We start from the raw sequence: 20,138 nt of genomic DNA on the forward strand, positions 1-20,138 counted from the left end.
CACACACACACACACACACACACACACACACACACACACACCCATATTCTACCCATTCGTCTTTCAAACACATTTTCCTTCAAAGATACGTACAGAAATAAAATCAAGGAGAGAATTAGCTCCTCAACATCAAACACAAATGTAAATATCAGGTGGAGAAGAAGCAGACAAGGGGGCTCAGCTCTTGTGGACTCTCCTCTCTCTCCCTGCATTCTGTCTAGGTTTATGTGACACCTTTTCATAGGGGAAGACATGTTTGTCCGCATATACTCTCTACGACCTGCTCTCTTATGGAGACTAAAAGACGGTCACACAGAATCCTAGGCCCTAGGCTCACACTTATAATCCCAGCTCTCAGTAGGCTGAGGCAGGAGCATTGCCTTGAATCTGAGACTAGTTTTTGGTTTGAATCACAGCGTTCAAAACAAAGTAAAACACAACCACCAGCCCGAACTGAATGCGCTGCTATTCCCTGGGAGACAGGAAGCTCTGGAAAATGCAAGCACTGGAGTCTGAGTAAACTCCTTGCCTGTCTGGGAATTATCAAGAAAGTGACTAAAGGGCATTTCACGGCCATCCAAGAAGAGAGTAATGGCACACAGCCTATGAAACCAGCTCTGGGGTTAGAAAAAGTCAAAGCCAGGACAAAAACAAGGGTTGACTTTGGTCTTAAGGTAGTAAAAGTGGATGTGGAAATGGCCAGACATTTCTTGGAGCTGGGAATGGCAGTTTTAGTAGGAAGGTGGAATGTCCTGTTAAAAGCTCTCTGCCCCTCAGGGATGAAGAGTCAAAGTTCCACTAAGGGTTCTGGGCAAACAAACAGCTGTAAGGATCAACTGCTACGTGAGTACTTCTGCCACCTTTGGGACACTGTCAGAGTATGCACGTCATAGGGTCCCCTGGGAGACAAGGTATACAGTGCTAGCTGATCTTTGAGGGGGTTGGTGGCCCAATTATTCCTTGGAGGAAACAAGGGACGTATCATTATCCCCATTTTACCGTTGAAGAAACTGAGCCTCCCAAGGGTATCCTGGCTGACTTAGCAGCATCTGGATGGGAGGCCTGCACCCCTGCTTCAAGACTGTTGAGCAAATAAAAGACTTTCCCGCATACATGCTCCATCCTTCCATGATCCACTGGGCAGCAATGGGCATGGTCTTATAGAGAGCGGGAGGGCAGACTCAACATCCTCCCCTGGGGGCAGTCCTATCTGCAGTGGTGTTGTAAGCACCTAGCTAAGTGCCTCGATTCTCAGAACTGCTTTCTGAAAAATGATAATAATCTGGTCTGCCCTGCATGATCATTCTTATTTACTTCTGTGGAAGCTGAGGCTCAGAGAGAGAGAAAGGGACTTGCTCAAAGTCACATGCTGTGTAAGCAGCTCAGTGTGGTGGAGAGGTGGAGTTATCAGACTCCAGGCCCAGGATGTCCTCCAGGCTCCACGAGCCGTCTCCTCTGGCAACACCACACGTTGCAGCTCCAGGGCCTTTAAATGTGTACATTGTCCAAAAGAAGCCTCCAGACAGGAGAACTAGGAAGCTCTCCTAGTTCTTCCAAGGCAGCTGATCCTTTCAAACTCAATTGGAGTCTTTCTTGGTATAGAGGAAAGAAGTTGACACCTCTGGTGATTTTTTTTTCACCCTTCTTTGACTCTTAGGCCTGTTGTCTAGAGCAATGGTTCGCAACCTTCCTAATGCTGCAACCCTTTAATACAGTTTATGTAGTGGTGGCTCCCCAACCATTTTGGTTGCTACTTCATAACTGTAACTTTGCTACAATTACAAATCATAATGTTAGCATCTGTATTTTCCATTGGCCACTGATACAACTTGATACAACTATTGTTGGACCACTAGAGAGATCACAATCCACAAGTTGAGAACCACTGGTCTAGAAGGTCATTTAAGAATGTGATGCATGCTGGGCCCAGTGGCCCACGCCTTTAATCCCAGCACTGAGCAGGCAGGGGCAGTGGAACTCTGAGTTCAAGGCCAGCCTAGTCTATCAAAGCAAGTTCTAGGGACAGCCAGGGCTACACAGAGAAACTCTGCAAACTCTGTCTCAAAAACTAAAACAAACAAACAAGAAAAGGTATGTGATGCACACCGGCCTGCTAGTGCCAAGTTGCCTGAGATCAGGGTCTTAACCCTGCTTCCACCCACACTGGTTAACACTGCAGTCATCGTTAGATCCTGAGTGAAAGCTGGATTTTAGGATGCCTGGACAATGAGGCTAAGCTAAACTTGTTCTGTCAGAGAAAAACCATGTAAACCATTTCAATAAAAAAGAGGCCAAGTTGTATTAGTGGGCAAGTCTTCATGGGCAAATGGCCAGAATGGAGAAACTGCTCATTTGCTGCACATAATCACTAACTTCCTCATCCATGTGACCCCTATTCCGGCATTACTCATATTCAGGCTTGTTCACACTCGAGTGCTGTAGCCCTTAAAGAATTTCCTAAGGAGAGAAATTACAGACTTGTAATGCCCAGCAGACTTAGATCCAAAAGACCTTGGCTTTCCTCACTCACGCAAGACTTCATGTTTAGCTTCAGCTTCCTGCTGGGTATTAGAAGCTGAGGCCACTGCCCTGGTGTGCAGAGAAGGCTGAAGAGAATGTGATTTGTACTTCTCCAATAGGCAAGTAGGGGAACCTGGGGAATGGTGTGGAAGCAGGAGCCTAGGATCAGGCTTTGATCCTCACTCCCCTGGTACCTTCTTCCGTACACACTTCCCCATCAGGACTGGACAAACAGCTTCTCTGGAGGTGGGAGTAGGCTAAGATGCCAACACATGCTACATATCCTGCAGATTAGAGATGCAGATGGTACCACATGACTCTGCTGTGTTGGATTCCTTACTACAGTGGACACTAGACTCAGAGGAGCCAGAGCCCTCACCACTCATAAGCCACGGGACTCTAGTTTTTCTGAGACTCGTTTCCTTCATATTCACAATGGGAGTAATGGCTCTTACTCCACCTACTCTGCTGTGGGGATCAAGGCAGCTTACACCTATATAAGACACTCTATAACACATGAAATGCTAATAATAATGATGATAATAACTACTAGCATTTGTAGCAGTAGAGACAGAGTCTGGCCAGAGATGAACACAGCAGACTGGCTTTGGAGGCTTGGCTACCAAACAGCACTGTGCAGCCAAGACCAGGAGGCATCTTCTGATTCATTTGTCTGCTTGTCTAGGTATACATTTCAGATGATGCAGGGGGGCGGGCAACAGATAATTGCATCTCAAGTATTTATTGATCGCCCACTCTCCACATGCTTGCTTTGAAAGGTAATTGGGAAGTACTTGTTCATACATGGTCCTTTAGAGAAATAGATGGAGCGAATCACCACCCACCAGGCACTGAAAGACAAGCCTTGTGGCCTCAGGGGCTACAGAGCTGAGCCCTGACCAGTTCCTACCCAGGACCCACACACTACCTCCAGCATCTCTATCTTCCTTGGTGGGTTTCAACCAAAAACAATTTTGCTCCTACCTCCAGGGGATAGCTGGTAATGTCTGGAGACACTTCTAGCCTCCTGGGACTTGGAGTATCAAGGCCAAGGATAGTGCTAAGGATCCAACAGTGACCAAAGAACCTCCCATAACAAAGAAGGAGCTGGCCCAAGAGGCAATAACATCAAGGTTGAAAAACTCTCGTCTTCCCTGAAACTTTAATGTCAAGGTCTGGCTAATCCCAAATGTCCCTTTCAGATTCAAGACCGGGTTTTGTTTTACTTAGCTATGCACAAAAATGTATTATCTATGGTAGTAACTAATCTTTTTTGTTTTCTTTCGAGACAGAGTTTCTTTGTATAGCCTTGGCTGTCCTAGAACTCACTCTGTAGACCAGGCTGGCCTTGAACTCAGAAATCTGCCTGCCTCTGCCTCCCAAGTGCTGGTATTAAAGGTGTACACCACCACTGCCCAGCTGTCTCCACTTCTTAACACACCTAGTACCATAGGTGTGTGTCAGTGTGCCCAGCTACTTTAACCACTACACATCAGTAGAATCAAGTAACTTCTTCCCAGTAGTTGAGGCCAAATACAGGGCCTTGTGCATGTTGGGCAAGGGTTCAACCACAGAGTTCTCTATTCCGAGTTGATTTCTTTTGAACTGACTGCTATTAGTCAGCAAGCACAGTAAGCTCATATGACATGCTAAACGTCTGGGAATCTGAAAGTGAGATTCAACTTCTACTCTCAAGAATTTGAACGAATGGTGGCCCACACCTATAATCTCAGCACTAAGGGAAGCAAAGGCAGGCGGATCTCGATGGGTTTGAGGCTAGCCTAGTCAACACAGTGAGTTCCAAGACTGCATAGTAAAACCCTGTCTCAAATCAAAAGGATTGAATGTAGACATTCAGGTGAAAGCATAGCTGACCACACCAGTCTGGACAGAAGTGTTGGTGTGATTATAATACTATGTAACATGATATAGTAGAATGGATGGTTATCCAGGAAATGCTGAGGCAGGAGGATCTCAAGTTCCAGGCTAGTCTTCACTGTATAAAGAGAAACTCAAAAAAAAAAAAAAAAAAATCCAGAAGTATGGGGCTGGAGAGATGACTCAGTAGTTATAAGCACTAGTTCTTGCAGGTCCCAAAGTCTCAGCATCATGTAAGCGATACACACTATACACATAAAGCTTTTTTTAAAAATTGCTTTAGAAAAGAAAAGGGGAGAAGAAGCAAATCAAAAGAGAAGCTTCATGAAGAAAAGAGGCCTACACCCACGTCTCTGTGGGAGCCATTCAAATCCAGGAAGAGAAGAGAAAGGCAACTGGCTGGCTGCTAAGCAGCTCATGCCAGAGCAGAACGGGTCAGCACTTCTTGTCACTGTACTAGTGACACCTACATCTCTGAACCAGTGTCAGTGAATGGGGTGTGGCTTGGGAGTGAGAGCTGAAGTGGGTGCTAGAAGCTGAGGCTAAAGAGAGAGGAAAACCTTCTGGGGAACACAGACCGGAGCACACGTTTGTGTCAGAGGTCTCCAAGGATGCCACGATGCCAGGCATACACCAGGAATATACCAGGCTCTGTTTCATGGCTCCCACCGCTTAGGCATAAAAAAAAGGTTACAAAGATTGTGCATAAGGGGTGGACGAGATGGTTTAGTGAGTAAAACATTTGCCACAAAACCATGAAGACCTGGGTTCAAGCCCACAGAACCTTTATAAAGCCACATGTCTGCAGTAAACTGGGTGCTTCTACCTGAGATGAGGAGAGAAAGAAATCCCCAGAAGTCTGATGGGCATGCAAGTCTGGTGAACACAGTGGCAAACAACAGAGAGATGCTCTCGAGCAAGATAAAAACAGGGATTAACGTCCTCTGATCATGCCACACAAGTATTGTGGCATGCACATGTCCCCAGTCCCATTCACAAATGCATGTGTCCATATGGGGGTCACACAGACACACACACACACACACACATACACACGTACACACACACACACACACACACACACACACACACACACACACACACACACGGATCACGCATAGGAAAGCATTTTGCAAATTCAGGACTATCTGCAAGCCTGTCCTTTTCTGCCATATCTCTAAAATTCTTTGATCTCTACCATATACTCATCCAAATCATGAAAATTTTTATGTTAAGTCTTCTATTCCCAGTGCCTGGGACCAAATACTTTTAAAACTTTCAGACCAAAAAAACATTTTTTTTTAATTTGAGACAGGATCTTACTATATAGTCCAGGCTGGCCTCACACTTGTGGCAACCTTACTGCCCAGCCTCCCAAGTGCTAGGATTACAAGTATGTACCACCACCCTGGCTCCTGAACGCCTCCTGAAAGCAGCCCGAAGTTCCTGTATTATTCCCTGCTAACCGTACCCCTGGAACTGTATTCTAAAGGAGCAGCTGAAGTGTTGATGCCTTCCATCCATGTGCAAGCAAGCCCCTCTCGAGGCATACGATGAGAAATGCACATGAGAACTGCAGCACTGGCTCGAACAGTGTGCAGCTCAGCCTGAGATCGGGTACATCTTCAGGCACACTATGAAACCTTCTCCCCAGCAGTGACATCACCGCTGAGGCTGAGGATATTTAAAGCAAGCCAATGGGAGAAGCTGTGAGCGTGACAAAGGATGAGGGATGAGATGATCGATAAAGCTTTTCAACTCGAACTTCATTCGTTCTATAAATAGCACAGCTCAGAATAGACTTATGGGATTGTTTTCCTTCTTAGAAATGAAATTCACCCGTGCTCAGCACAAGGCCTAATATGTTCAATCACAGAGCAGCCCCCCATCTGTGTCTAATCGCCTGAGGCCATGGCCTGCAAGTTGCCATTTCCAGGTGTCCAGGGAGACGGGTGTGGTGAAGGCAGTTCTCCATTGGTATGTTCTGGGAGGCCAATAGGGTCTGGCTCTTCTTGCTCCATATGCTCAGCAGGAGCCAGTGGATACAGCTCAGTGGGGGAGCACTTGCCTAAGGCAGAGAAGACCCTGGGTTCAAGCCCTGGAATTGGTGGGGAATTCAGAAGAGAGCAGTTTCTGAGATCCCCTACCCCCACCTCCCGCCCCAAGCTCCTGAATGGTCCTTGTTTTCTGTAGATCAGAATCTTTTCCTGGAATAGCTTGCTTCTGGCAGCATTTTGAGATCTTGTCCGTCATCCCTCAGTAGCAACAAGAAAACATGAAAAACAACAACAGAAATTCCTGAAGCTTTTTTTTTTGGTGGGGCGGGTCGGGTTGGAAGCAGACTCATGGCTTAGCTCTCCCTTGGTAGCCTGGCAACTTGAGGGGCCCAATCCTAAATCCCATACCTCCGCTCCACTTCAATAAACTGAGCATCTTAACTCAGAGCAGGTCTGTGTGCGCGATGCCACCTCCCCGAAGTGGCCATTTGCTTTGGTCACAGCTTTGGTCAGAGCAGGTGTTGTTTGTTTGTTTTTTTGTTTTTGTTTTGTTCTGCTCCATTTTGCTTCTGCGATGTCACTAACACCGAAGTGAAATAGACTCTAGGGTCTGCTACTTAGATTTTCTTTTTTTTTAATAGACACAGAGTCTTGCTAAACAGTCCTGACTGCTCTGAAATTTACTCTAGATGTGAACCAGGCTGGCTTTGAAGTATTAGCAATCCTTCTGCTTCTACCTCCCAAGTGCTGGCATTACAAGTGTGAGCCATCACTACTGGCTTAGGTACTTCTTAAATTTTTTTTTTTTACTGGGAGCTGATTTTCTTTCCTAGACTAAGTATTTCCTGCTGGTCACTCTTTCTGCATAACTCTGCCCTTTGAGGGAACATATTTGAGTTAGAGAGTTCCAAGTTCAAACAGACTGCCCTTGAGCTCACTGGTTCCTGGAGGCAGGAAGCTTGCAACAGGATGCCTGGTCCCAGCCACCTTGTGCTCCATGCTGGGGAGCATGTGTGCCGTGCTCAAGGACTCAGTGGGAATGGATCTCTGCTGTCAGCTGGTCATTTACCCGCTTGAAACTTACTTCTGCCCTGGTACCGCTTGTGTGGGATTGCTTGAAGTTCCTACTCTGTGCATGGGAAACAGTAAGCACGCACCGACTGGTATAGATCCTTATTCTTATATTGTCGGCTATACCTTTCCCCCTCACTAAGATGTGTTTGTTTTGAAATGTTTTTTGAGCTTCTGGCTTCTGTCCCAGATTCTCTTTGAAAACAATGGGAGTTTTAACATATTTTCATCCTGAATGAACCAGTTCCTAATATTCCCATGGCTTTTTAAAAGTGGAACATGAAGTCAAGAACACAGTTTCAGACTCACTCCCTCTAGGCCACATTCAACAAATGGTTCCGGGATCAGACAATCTGTGAGTGATGTTAGAGGCCAGGATGTAGACTCTTCTAAGGAAGTGTAGTCCAAAAAGGTCTGAAATCTTTGGACCTGAAATTGTGCACGCACACATGCACTCGCGTGCGCACACACACACACACACACCCATCCAGTGCACCCCCCTCCCATTCAGCGAGTGCGCACGTGTACACACACATACACACACACATACACACACACATACACACACACATACACACACACACATACACACACACACACATACACACACACATACACACACACACACACACACACACACACACACACACACACACACACACCTGTCTAGTTTTATGGATGTAGTTTGGACAGGACTTGAATTTGGGATCCTCCTGCTCTGGCTTTCCAAGTCCTGAGACCACAGGTGTGAGTCCTCACACCTGACCCCTTTTTTGGAAATGGCTTGCAATGTTACACACTCATGGTGTCTCCAGATCGCATTTTTAGTGGCACCCTCCTCAAGGACCCACTCCTTTACCACCTGACAGGGACCAACTCTACTCCTCCCACTCTGTATTGCTATTAGAAATGGCTCTCGACTGAGACCATTCAGTTAGCAGCTGTATGGGCCTCAGTAAATTAGCTAGTAGCTCCATGACTTGATTTTCCCATATTTAAAAAAGCTATACTATATACATCCATAAGGTTGTTGGCAGGTTTAAATAAGATAATGTCTGCACAGACCTTATAGTCCAGGAACTGGCATTTAGTAAGGGCTCAAAAAATACCGTTTTGTTCTAGCTGGATGAGATGGCTCATAACTTTCATCCCAGCCTTAAGCAGGCTGAAAAGGGAAATTGAACTCTAGGCCAGCCTGCACTACATAACAAACAAACCAACCTCAGACATGTGTTTTGCAACTGTGGTCCCAGCACTTGGGAGGCTGAAAAAGTAGGGCTGCCACTAGTTTGAGACCAGCATGGGCTACATAGAGAATTACAGGTCATCCTCCCTTAGAGTGAGACACTGTCTCAACAAATTCTTGGCATGTTTGGCACATGCCTAAAATTTAAGGCCATTAGTGAGGTCTAAGTCCGCCAGACATACATAGCAGAACTTTGCCCCCTACCAACAAGGAAGAGGCTGGAGCAATGGCTCAGTGATTAAGAAGTGCACAGTATTCTTTCAAAGGTCTAAGATTCTGTTCCTAGCATTCATGCTGTGTGGTCCGAACCTGCCCGCGACTCCAGCTCGGGGTCAGGGGTCGGGAGTCTGATGCCCTCTTCTGGCTCTGCAGGCACCGGTACTCACATGCACACACAGACATACATAATAAAAAACACATAAAACAAATCAAGCAACCAATGAATACAAAACAATCTTTCTGCTCCCACCAAATACAAATAAGCAAGCAAGCCAACAAGCACCAGCTGGTTTGGTGGCATGTGTCTATAAGCCCAGGACTTAGGAGGCTATGGCAAAAGGATTGTTTGAATTAGATCAGCCTGGGCTACATGGCAAACATAAAGACAGTCTCAGCTGCATCCTAAGAACCTGTGGCTAAAAAAAAAAAAAAAAGAAAAGAAGAAAGGAAACCTGTTTTTAAAATTGTGTTGAGTCAGTGAGGCAGACTGAATCCAGTGTTGTGGAGTGGTAAATCTCCCTGATGAGCATATCGTGCACTGGAAACATTGCAAGCACACTTCTCTTTAGGCTCTATTGCTGGCTGGCTTCTTTGATTTTAAGCCTAAATTCTGGCATTTCCAGCTAAGTACATGAATATTGGAATAAGCTACCTAGACATTCAGAAACTCTGTGGACCTGTCTCACACGACTAGAAAGCTACAGTTTACGAAGGAGCTAAGGAGATCATGGCCTGCCTTGGTCAGCCTCTTCTGTCTGAGTATCCTCAGTGTTCTGTGACTGTGCCAGTTGCTTCCCTCCGTCCAACCTCAGCGGCCACCCAGCTCTCCCTCACACTGGAACCTTCCTCAATAGGAACACAGTAATGATTGCTTCATCTAGAAAAATGAGGACTACTGCTGAGATTTTCAAGGAAATGCCCATTTAATGTATAGTACATAGAAATAGGGATGGTGAGATGTATCTGTGTGTGACCTGTCACCACAGGTTTGCTTGTCACCAAACCTGATGACTTGAGTTCAATCCCCAGGGCTCAGAGTAGAACGAGAGAACCGACTTCCCCAAATTTGTTCCCAAGCTGCACACACATGAGTAGTACACACACTCACATACACACACACAACACACATATACACACAATCACACATACACACACATACACACAAACACACATACACACACAAACACATATACACACACAAAAGCACATACACACACAAATAAACACACATACTCACACATACATACACAGAATAATAGGTAGATACATACATAGAGTAGATAATAATGCTAAACACTTAGCTCCAAAATTTTTCATTGTATGACCTTTGGCAAATTGCTTATTCCTCAGAACCTCCATTCCCTTATCTGTAGGAAAAAGATAATGTGTGCTAGGCACACCGAGATTACTGTGAGGGACAGAGAGATAATGAGTGCCTGGCACAGAACATTTATTTAATAATGGCAGCTATCAACGGGAACTTTGGTATCATCAGTGAATGAGGTTTTCTATTCTCACACCTTTTGGGGTTTAGGGAGAGTTTACCTTCACAGTTCATCTGCCTCCAGGAGTGTGCCTTGACCAGCTATGTACCTGGAGGCAGTAGCCTGGTGGTTCAGGCCAGGGTACTGTTAAAACAGGAGGGAGTGTGTGGCTCAGTGTTGGATTTCTTGCGGTTACTGAGCCTCTAGGACCACCAACAACTACCAACAAAAGAAAATTTGAAAAAATAACAACTCTCCAGGCTGATGCAATTTTCCAAGCTAGGCTCCCAACAGTCTTTTAGATCAATGCTTATCACTCACTTTTTTTGAGATGACTCTTGGTGTATAGCTCCACTACCCTTAAACTCAAGATCCTTTTGCCTTAACCTCTGGAGGGCTGAGATTGCTGTCATCTGCTACCATGTCTGGTTTAGAGGAATGCTTTTCGGTTGGGGGTGGGGGTGGGGCTGGAGATGGAAGCCAGGGCCCTGTGCACACCAGGCAAATGCCCTACCACTGAGACAGCCCCTGTGTTTCCTTTCCCTTCCCCAAGCCAATTGTCAACAATCACAGGAGTGACAGTTCCTCAGGGTGCTCTGCTGCCCTGAGGACTCAGGGACATGTAGGACAGATTTGCTCTCTCCTCTCCTCCCCTGCTCTCTGGCCTTCACTTTGTAGCTGTGCCTCAAACACTCAATGATCCTACCTCAGCTTCCCAAGTACTAGGATCACAGGCTAAGCCATGACATGAAATCTGTCTCCCTCCCTGCCTTCTCTCCTTCTTCCAACTGACTCCAGAGTCTGGGAACATGCTAAGCATATGGTCTACAGCCAAGCTGCACCTCTAAGTCAAAACTGTTGCTCAAGGAAACAACAACTGTTTCAAAATTCTTAAGAATTATCAAAATCTCTAAGAATTATCTTCACTACTCCATCTTCCCCCACATCCTCCAAAAGGCAGCTTATAACTGGTTGTCGCTGACACCCTCTCTCCTCTTGTGCCTCCCACTGTTCCCTTATCTTGACCCCAGCTGTTGCCAACCAAACCACATTGTTAGTTGTCAGTGGTCCCTGTTTGATGCACATAGATCTCAGCATCCTGATCCAACCATAGATAACTTTAGAGCGTGAATTCATTGGTCCAGCTTACATTCTTGCAATAAATGCCATCAGTTACTTCTAACCATCTACGATGGCTGTGGATAAACTTTCATGAGCTTATATGAAACATATTTTAACTTATTCCTTTAAACCAGCCAGACATGAAACACATAGATCCGGGGAAAATGCCACGTTCCTATACAGAATCTGACTCACTTAAATTAGTTGTTTCATTTCTAAAAAAGACTTCTTTTACGTGGATGACTGCATAATTACTGTATGTCCACTGCACGCATTCCTGATGCCCTTGGATGCCAGAAGAAGATGTTGAATCCCTTGCAACTGGGGTCAGGGGTGGTTGTGAAACACGAGGGTGCAGGGGGAAAAACTCGAGTCCTCTGCAAGGGTACTTTTTTTTTCAAAGGTTTTAAAGTTTTTTAAAACCTATGAGGCTGTGGACAGAGCAGGAGTAGCGCCTACCCTGGAACTGTACTTATACCTGAACATCCCCATTTCCTCAGACTTGGAATGAATATTAAAAAAAAAAAAAGGGTTTTAAAGGTTTTATGTGTATAGGCTTTGCCTACATTCATGATGCCTATGGGGTGTGTGTGTCAGAAACCGGTGTCAGATGTCCTGGAACTAGAGTTATAGACAGTTGTAAGCCACTAGTGGGTGCTGGGAACAGAACCTGGGTCCTCTAGAAGTGCTCTTAACCATTGAGCCATCTCCCTAGCCCTTCCTGTGTCTTTTCAAATGACTTTAATGACCTTTATTCTACAGGGTTAAGACAGAACCCCAGGCCACTGGACTCTGCCTAGATGTTTGCACTTGGTCTCGTCATCACCCACTTAGAAACCCCCCTGGAAGAGGGCAGGGCACCATCTCTTCTCTTTGACATCTTAATGGTTACGCAGGAGGGAAGGTAGAAAAGATTTTTTTCCATGTCATCCATAAGAAGAAAGTTTTATTTCAGTTCAGCTGAAGTGAACGTAACATGATTTTAACACTCTGGAAAAATATCTTGATTTCCCTAAAACCACCCAGAGTACCAGATTTGTCATTCTCACTGTGATGTCACCACGAGGGGCTCTTTTTCTCTCACTGAAGTGCGGCCCATGAGGCTGTGGACAGAGCAGTAGGGATGCCTACTCTGGAACTGTACTTATACCTGGACATCCCCATCTCTTCACAGACTTGGAGTGAATATTTTTTAAAAAAGCAAACAAAACTTTAGTATATAGGAGAATATTCTCTGTCCATGAAAATCTGCATGCATTGGGGGATGGGTAAAGAAAACAGAAGAAAACTGTTTGAGTGTTTGTATGTATGTGTGTGTGTGTGTGTGTGTGTGTGTGTGTGTGAGAGTGTGTGTGTGAGTATGTGTGAGTGTGTGTATGTGTATGTGTGAGTGTGTGTGTATGTGTGAGTGTGTGTGTATGTGAGAATGTGTGTGTGTATGTGAGTGTGTGTATATGTGTGTGTGAATGTGTGAGTGTGTGTATATGTGTGTATATGTGTATGTGTGAGTGTGTGTGTATGTGTATGTGTGTATGTGTGTTTATGTGTGAGTGTGTATGTATGTGAGAGTGTGTGTTTATGTGTGTGTGTATCTGTGTATGAGAATGTGCATATGTGTGAGTGTGTGTATATGTGTGTGTGAGAGTGTGTGTGTATCTGTGTATGAGTATGTGTGTGAGAGTGTGTGTATGTGTGTATGTATGAGTGTGTGTGTATGTGTTTGAGTATGTGTGTATGTGAAAGTATATTTATGTGTGAGTGTGTATGTGTATATGAGTATGTATGTATATGAGCATGTATGTGTATGAGTATGTGTGAATGTGTGTATAAATATGTGCATATGTGTGAGTGTGTGTGAATGTGTGTATTGTGTATGTATGTGTATATGAGTATGTATGTGTATGAGTATGTGTATGTGTCTATATATGAATGTATGAGTTTATGTATGTGTGTGTAAGTATATGTATGTGAGTGTGTTTGTGTGTATATGTGTGTGTGCATGCACATCTGTGTATGAATCAGATACTTCCCCCAAGGTAAGATGGGGGGATGCTAATCCTATCAGTCAAATTGATGAAAGACATCAATTTATAGATCTTAAATTGGCATGTGTTCTATGGGTTGCATTGAATTAAAAAACTACAATAAGACCGGATAATGTGAGATTCAGATCATGACTACTGTTCTGTGGACCTGTTCCCTCACAACACTGTTTCTTTATAACTGTGAGTATTTAGAGTAGTTAGATGACATCCCATTTTCAAAAGGGGTTGGAAAGAACGAGGTCACTCAAGTCGGGGTGGAGAGGTGAAGAGGATTATCTGAATGCTGTACCGATTTTATTTGACTTCAAGGATGTTCTCCAGTGTCACTCTTGCTCTGGTGCCAAATGTCCCTGAGCCGTTCATGGAACACTGTTACATCGACAGAAACTAGTTTATGGGCAGCAAGAAACAGTATACCTCCACCAAAGAACTCCAGAGAGAGAGAACACAGAGATGCTTCTCAGGCTGAGAGTCTTGTGGTGGTTTTCCTGGGAAGAAGCCCTCTGCCAAAGATAGCAGACCAAAGCCCCCTTTTTGAGAGAGGGTGGTGATGAGCCACTGCCCAGCACCCATCTGCAGGGCTTCCTTACGAAGACAAGAGTCCTGTGTAGGCCAGGGAGTTGTCTCTGGAAGCCCGAGCTCTGCACAAGAGCTTTTGGGAAGGGAGACCTATACTGGCTCTCTCTGGATCACCCAGCTCCTCTCCTAAAGAGCTTCCAAGCCAGAGCACACATTTCACCCATGAATTCCTCCTGTACCCCACAATCTACTCTTTCCCAGTTCCCTCTAAGAACCTCACAGGGCCTTCTGCGGGGGTTAACAGACAGGCGGCCCCCACTAAGCAACCAGAGAAACGGAAAACTCCGTTTAGAGAACATAGTCAGGTCATCTGGTTCTCCTTTCCATATTTTCCTCATCTGAGACGTCTCGGCTGTCACATCTGTTTCACAAGTGCTTCCTAGGGTGGACCAGCCTATAAAGAATCGTGATTATGAAGCATATTTATTCCTGCTTTTGATATTTGTGATATTACACACCACAGTGCTTCATAACATAAGACAACAAAATACTAAATATGCTTCAACAGCAGGTTCACAGCCTGCAGAGGGTGGCTGCATAGAAGCTAGTTAAAAATCCATGTGTCAGCTTGAATTAGGATCTCCTGGATCAGAACTGCCTAGTGACAAGCCGGAAAGAATTTGTTACACTTCTAATAAATTCCCAGGCAATACTTGGGACACAGAGCCAGCATGGTTCCTGACTCTTGTTTGTTCTATTCTAAGGAGAGAACCGCTCAGCCTGGCTTGGCTGAAGCGATGTATGACAGACATCATTTCCATAGCTCTGACTTGACCGGTGCAGGTGGACAACACAAGTCGCAGACAAAGCGAAGCTGCTTTAGAGGCTTTGGCGGGGTTAAAGTCCCTCGGAGGACCCCTGGAGAGGGGGTGGGATGGTGCTGGGGGCCCGCAAAGGACCTGGACTCACCTACAATGATACCACAGGCGCTGACCAATCCGATCTCTTTCTTCAGGGCTACTCCGCCCCCTCCCGAGCTAGCCTCGGCCTCGGGGCTGGTGTCAGAACCCGGGTGGTTCTTCCCGGTGTTGTTTCGCTGTCGGGCTCCCTTTTCCATTTTTCTCCGTAGGGTTCCGATCACCAAAAGCTAAAAAGAGCAGTCTCCTTCTAAACGCTCGTGCGTGTAAACGTACAGATACGCGGAAAAACAGTTTCCAATTAGAACGCCCTTTTCAGAAATAGAGAGCGCTCCTACCTTCTAAAAGTGACAGCAAACGAGAGTCACACGTGTCACTGCTAGCAAACAAGGGCCGTGGTTTTAAATGGAAGGCAAAGAACATATATATATATATATATATATATATATATATATATATATATATATGTACAAAAATAGAACTGTACCAGCGACTCTAGCTGGAATTCTCCGGAAAGCGTTTATCCTCAGAAGCCCAGGATCCCTCTGCTCAGTGTACCGGGCGGCGGCTTGCTCCGGTCAGAATTTCCCTGCAGCCCTCTTGATGAAACAGATCGTCTCCACCTTCCCTTAAGTCTCTTTTACGAGGAGGGTAAAAGTAGTTCTTGTTCGCAGCGGGAAGCGGGGACGAGGGGGGCGGAGGAGGACCGCTCAGGTACTTTCTTCTCGCTCGCCGGCTCTGGATCAGGTTTCCACCTGCTGCAGTCGCCCCTTCTCGCCCTTGTCCGCTCCCAGCTCCCAGCTCAAGCCGCAGATCGCTCCATCTGTGACAGCAGGGTAGCTGCTGCGCTCGCGAATGTGCTTTCCTTTCGGCCTCGCCGTTTATTTGCGGACCGAGGCTCCGCCCCCACCTCCTCCATCCTCAGCCGCATCTCCTCCCTCCTCTTCTATTTAATTATTAGTACCCCCTACCCTCAAAGATCACTGAGAAAGGGGCTTAAAACATTTCTTTCTTTTTTCTTGTGGAAGCAAGGGAAGGGTCGGCCGCAGGGTGAAGTCACTAGTCAAGGCTGTATGTCAGGTCGCACGCACAGCAGCATTTGTGAGCTCTATAAGAGCACACAGTTCTGCAGGCCTTCAGAAACACACTGGCCAGTGTACTAAGATGTTTAGGTGTGGATCATTTGAGGACAAGGTCGAGAAAGCTGCAGGGATATCGTCATCAAGCTGTTTCGTGAAATAGGGGGTGGTTTTGGTGGCAGGGCAATGTGGAAGAACTTTAGGCTGAAGAGTTTCTCTTAGGGACTGTCGTGAAAGCTAAATAAAATTATTAAGAATGGAGGTCACAACGTTAGTCCGAAGAAGGATAAGGAAGATTCTGACCTGCCCCATGACCCCTAATATTTTATCACAAATTATTTGAACTTCAGACGGGAGGATCGTGAGCCTGTCACTGATCATGAAATTCATGTGTTGATGTTAAGAATGGTAACCATTAAGTATATTGACATTGCACCTCCATTTCCCTGAAGAATTTAATTCAAAACTGTTGCTTTACCTCAAGAACTGTGTCTATTTCTAACTGTAAAGTACTTTGAGAAAAAAAAAACGAGACAATATTATAGACCATGCTGAAAAACTAAAGATTTTTTTTTTTACATAGACTATACAAAATGATATGATTTAAAAATAAGTCTAAAAAGTAAAATTCCAAAGTGCCTGGTGGCACACATCTTTAATCTGAGCACTTGGGATGCAGAGGCAGGCAGATTTCTTTGAGTTTAAAGCTAGCCAGAAGTACAAAGTGAGATTCTGTTTCAATATGACAAACTAAATTCTCCAATCTGATCACTAACTACACAAATTTGGCTTCACTTTTTTTTTGGGGGGGGGGGGGAATTCTCCAAAACACCAGACTTTTCAAGAAAATAAAAAGTTAAGCCCTTTAGAAATGGGGTTGGCTAAGCTATCTAGAACGGCTCTTCCGGATAGGGTAAAGTCCAATCAACAGTCTCCCTTCCCGCCTGCCCCTTGGTCACCGTACTCAGCAGGTATCAAGAGGTTTCAAAGGTTGAGATCTCAACCCCTTCTCCTTCTGTTGGTTTAAGATACAGCAGATTGAAAACCTCAGCAAAAAGAAGGAGAAAGTGGGGGGAGCGTGTAAATCATTTTCAACAAAGAGAATAGACCAAGTTGAAATATATAGCACAAGACTCCATGGGAGGAAGTGAGGAACGAGTCAGGGGGACATGGAGAAAGGTAAAATGCCTCTGACCTTTCTTGACCAGCTTAGGAAGCATACCAGGAAATTTGATGGATTCATTATTAAGCAATCCAATTTGAAGACTTCTGCTCAGATCTCAACATTAAGGGATAAAACCTTTCTGCTTCTCAAATGTGAGTTCTTTCAGTAATACTTTGTAGTTTCCATTTAAATGACACAGGCTTAGTGTGGGACCAGGAGCAAGTGTGTGATGGATTTGAGATCTCTCCAGAAAGGAGTGTGAACGAAGAGCAATGTGCAAGCCTCCAGATTTGTGAAGTTGGAAAATAAAGGCAATTACAAGTTCTATAAATCTTGAACCAAACAGATTTGGGGGGTACAGTGTGGCACCAAAGGGGAAAGGGAGGCTTGTTAAAAAAAATGCTATTTTTGTTTCTTTAGTACTTGGAATTTATGAGTGGCTTGCAGCTGCTTATTGGTGGTGAAATATGAAATCCAGAAAAGGGGCCTCCCTCCTTCAAAGGGACCTTTAATTCTTATTATGTCTCTAGGTTGGTGACATTTTTGTGGCATAAAGGCTGTGTGTGACAAAAATCTATACAACAAAAACCTATAGTATTGAACACAAGAAAGAAATCTTGGTGTAATATGTCGAGAAAAATTTGTGAAAAAAATTAATGGACATTCCTTACGTTTTGGTTACTCAATCTATATCTCTGGTTCACATTTACCTTTATACGTTTTACTTTACTCTCTGCATTTAAACAGTGCTTAACAACTTTCCTGAATAATGTCTCATTTCCCCCTCCCCATCAGTTTTGAGCCAGGGTCTGGCCTGGACATCACTATATAGATAGGGCTGGGCTTGAACTCATAGTGCTCTGTCCACCTCTGCCTCCCAAGTGCTGGGATTCGAGGTGCACGGCCCCAGGTCTGACTAACAAAGCCAGTTTCTGTTGTGTTTGTGTTTGTGGTCTCACTAAGTCACCCTGGCTGGCCTGGGACTGGTCATGTAGACCAAGTTGGCCAGGTACTCACAGAGCTCTGCTGGTGTTGAAGGAATGTGCCACCAAGCACAGATAAACCCAGTTATTCTTGGATATTTATTTATTTTTTTTATTTTTATGTTGCTGGAGATGAAATGTAGAGCCTTGCTAGCCCAGGCCCCTCCGCTGAGCTAGCCCCTCCTCATAGCTTGCATTTTAAGGATTTTAAAATATTAAGCTAAGACTTAAAGAAGTGTCTTGTTAGAGGTCAAACACTGGATTTGGTCATGGTCAAAGCAGGTTGTTACTGGTTCACACCAAGCTTTCTCAAGACACTGTTAACTGTTTGTCAATAACCTCTTTCACTGAGAGAGAAACCAAGACTTATGATCAAGGTCTTCTATTTGTTGCTGGTGATTTGAAATAGGGTCACATTCTGTAGCCCAGGCTAGCCTCAGGATCATCTGACCTCAGGGCCTCTGTGTGTTTTGAGTTAATGTTGTAACTGTTTTAACTTTAAACATTTAAAAATGGTTCAAGACAGCCAAGCAGTGGTGGCGCATGCCTTTAATCCCAGCACTTGGGAGGCAGAGGCAGGTGGATTTCTGAGTTCGAGGCCAGTCTGGTCTACAAAGTGAGTTCCAGGACAGCCAGGGCTATACAGAGGAACCCTGTCTTGAAAAAACAAAAAACAAAACCAAAACAAAACAAAAAATGGTTCAAGACATTTTTTATGTCAGCCCTTTTTTTAAAAAAATATTTATTTATTTATTTTATGCATATGAGTACATTGTAGTTGTATAGATGGTTGTGAGCCATCATGTGGTTGCTAGGAATTGAACTCAGGACCTCTGCTCACTCTGGCCCAAAGATTTATTTATTGTTATATGTAAGTACACTGTAGCTGACTTCAGACGCACCAGAAGAGGATGTCAGATCTCATTAAGGATGGTTGTGAGCCACCATGTGGTTGCTGGGATTTGAACTCAGGACCTTCAGAAGAGCAGTCAGTGCTCTTAACCACTGAGCCACCACACCAGCCCTATGCCAGCACTTCTAATCTGCCCAGTGAGACTTGTGGGCCTTAACCTAGCCTCCTGATATTTACCACCATATTTATACACACCTCTTTTTTGGATATTTCTCAAGCACTTACTTTTAGTACAGTCCTATTTCTAGTATCTTGGAGACTGTTCTCATAATTTTGCTCGCTGAAAATAAGAAATTGGCCCCTTTATCAAGGAAAGACAGATGCTGGAAGGGTCATTTCCTTACAAATACTCATGACCTTAGAAAGAGAAAGGTTGTGTGTGGCTGACACCTACTGCTTGAAAAAGGAGAGGGCGGGGTGGGGGCATGCCACTGCGATAGGTAGACACTATGCAATGGTGCAGGTTGTCCCTTTGGGAAAGGGCTGGTAAAACGTGTTAGCACAAAAGCACAGCGGATGCAAGCAAGCCCTCTATTTCTGGCTTTGTTTGTTTCAGGACCTAAATGCACTTTATTCTTGGTCTTTGTGATGGAGCTGTGAAGTCAGGTCACTAATGAGGGTCTGACTGCCTCCTTTGAGCCATTTCACAGCACTTGCTGTGCACTCTTTTTATACAGGGCTGTCCAAAGCCAGAAGAAAAACCCTTTCTTCAAAGCAAAGCCCACAGACTGGGCACGAAAGCTCAGGCCTATAATCCCAACACACAGGAGGCAGAAACCAAAGAATTGATGTCAGTTCAGGACAATCTGAGGTATATAGTGTGAAACTTTCTAAAAATATATAAATGGTTATATAAATAAATAAAATTAAAGCTATGACTAGGTATGGTGGAGCATGGGTGTCTCAGTACTAGATATGAGAGGGGGGATCTTGAGGCAGCCTAGGCTACATAATGTATTAAGTCAAGCCTGGGATACACA

At 44.8% G+C, this 20,138-nt stretch overlaps 1 protein-coding gene across 1 annotated transcript in view; it reads right to left on the minus strand.

Annotated features, from left to right (window-relative positions):
* Slc7a8 (solute carrier family 7 member 8) overlaps window positions 1-15,882 on the minus strand; it is a 57,670-nt gene extending 41,788 nt beyond the window's left edge. Inside the window, exon 1 of the mRNA XM_031361659.1 lies at window positions 15,071-15,882. Coding sequence (XP_031217519.1) covers window positions 15,071-15,218 — 148 coding nt within the window. The 5' untranslated portion in view covers window positions 15,219-15,882. The remainder of the gene's footprint in view (window positions 1-15,070) is intronic.
* Between the last annotated feature and the right edge of the window lie 4,256 nt (window positions 15,883-20,138).

Source organism: Mastomys coucha, unplaced genomic scaffold (genome assembly GCF_008632895.1).
Source record: "Mastomys coucha isolate ucsf_1 unplaced genomic scaffold, UCSF_Mcou_1 pScaffold9, whole genome shotgun sequence".
NCBI lineage: Eukaryota > Metazoa > Chordata > Mammalia > Rodentia > Muridae > Mastomys > Mastomys coucha.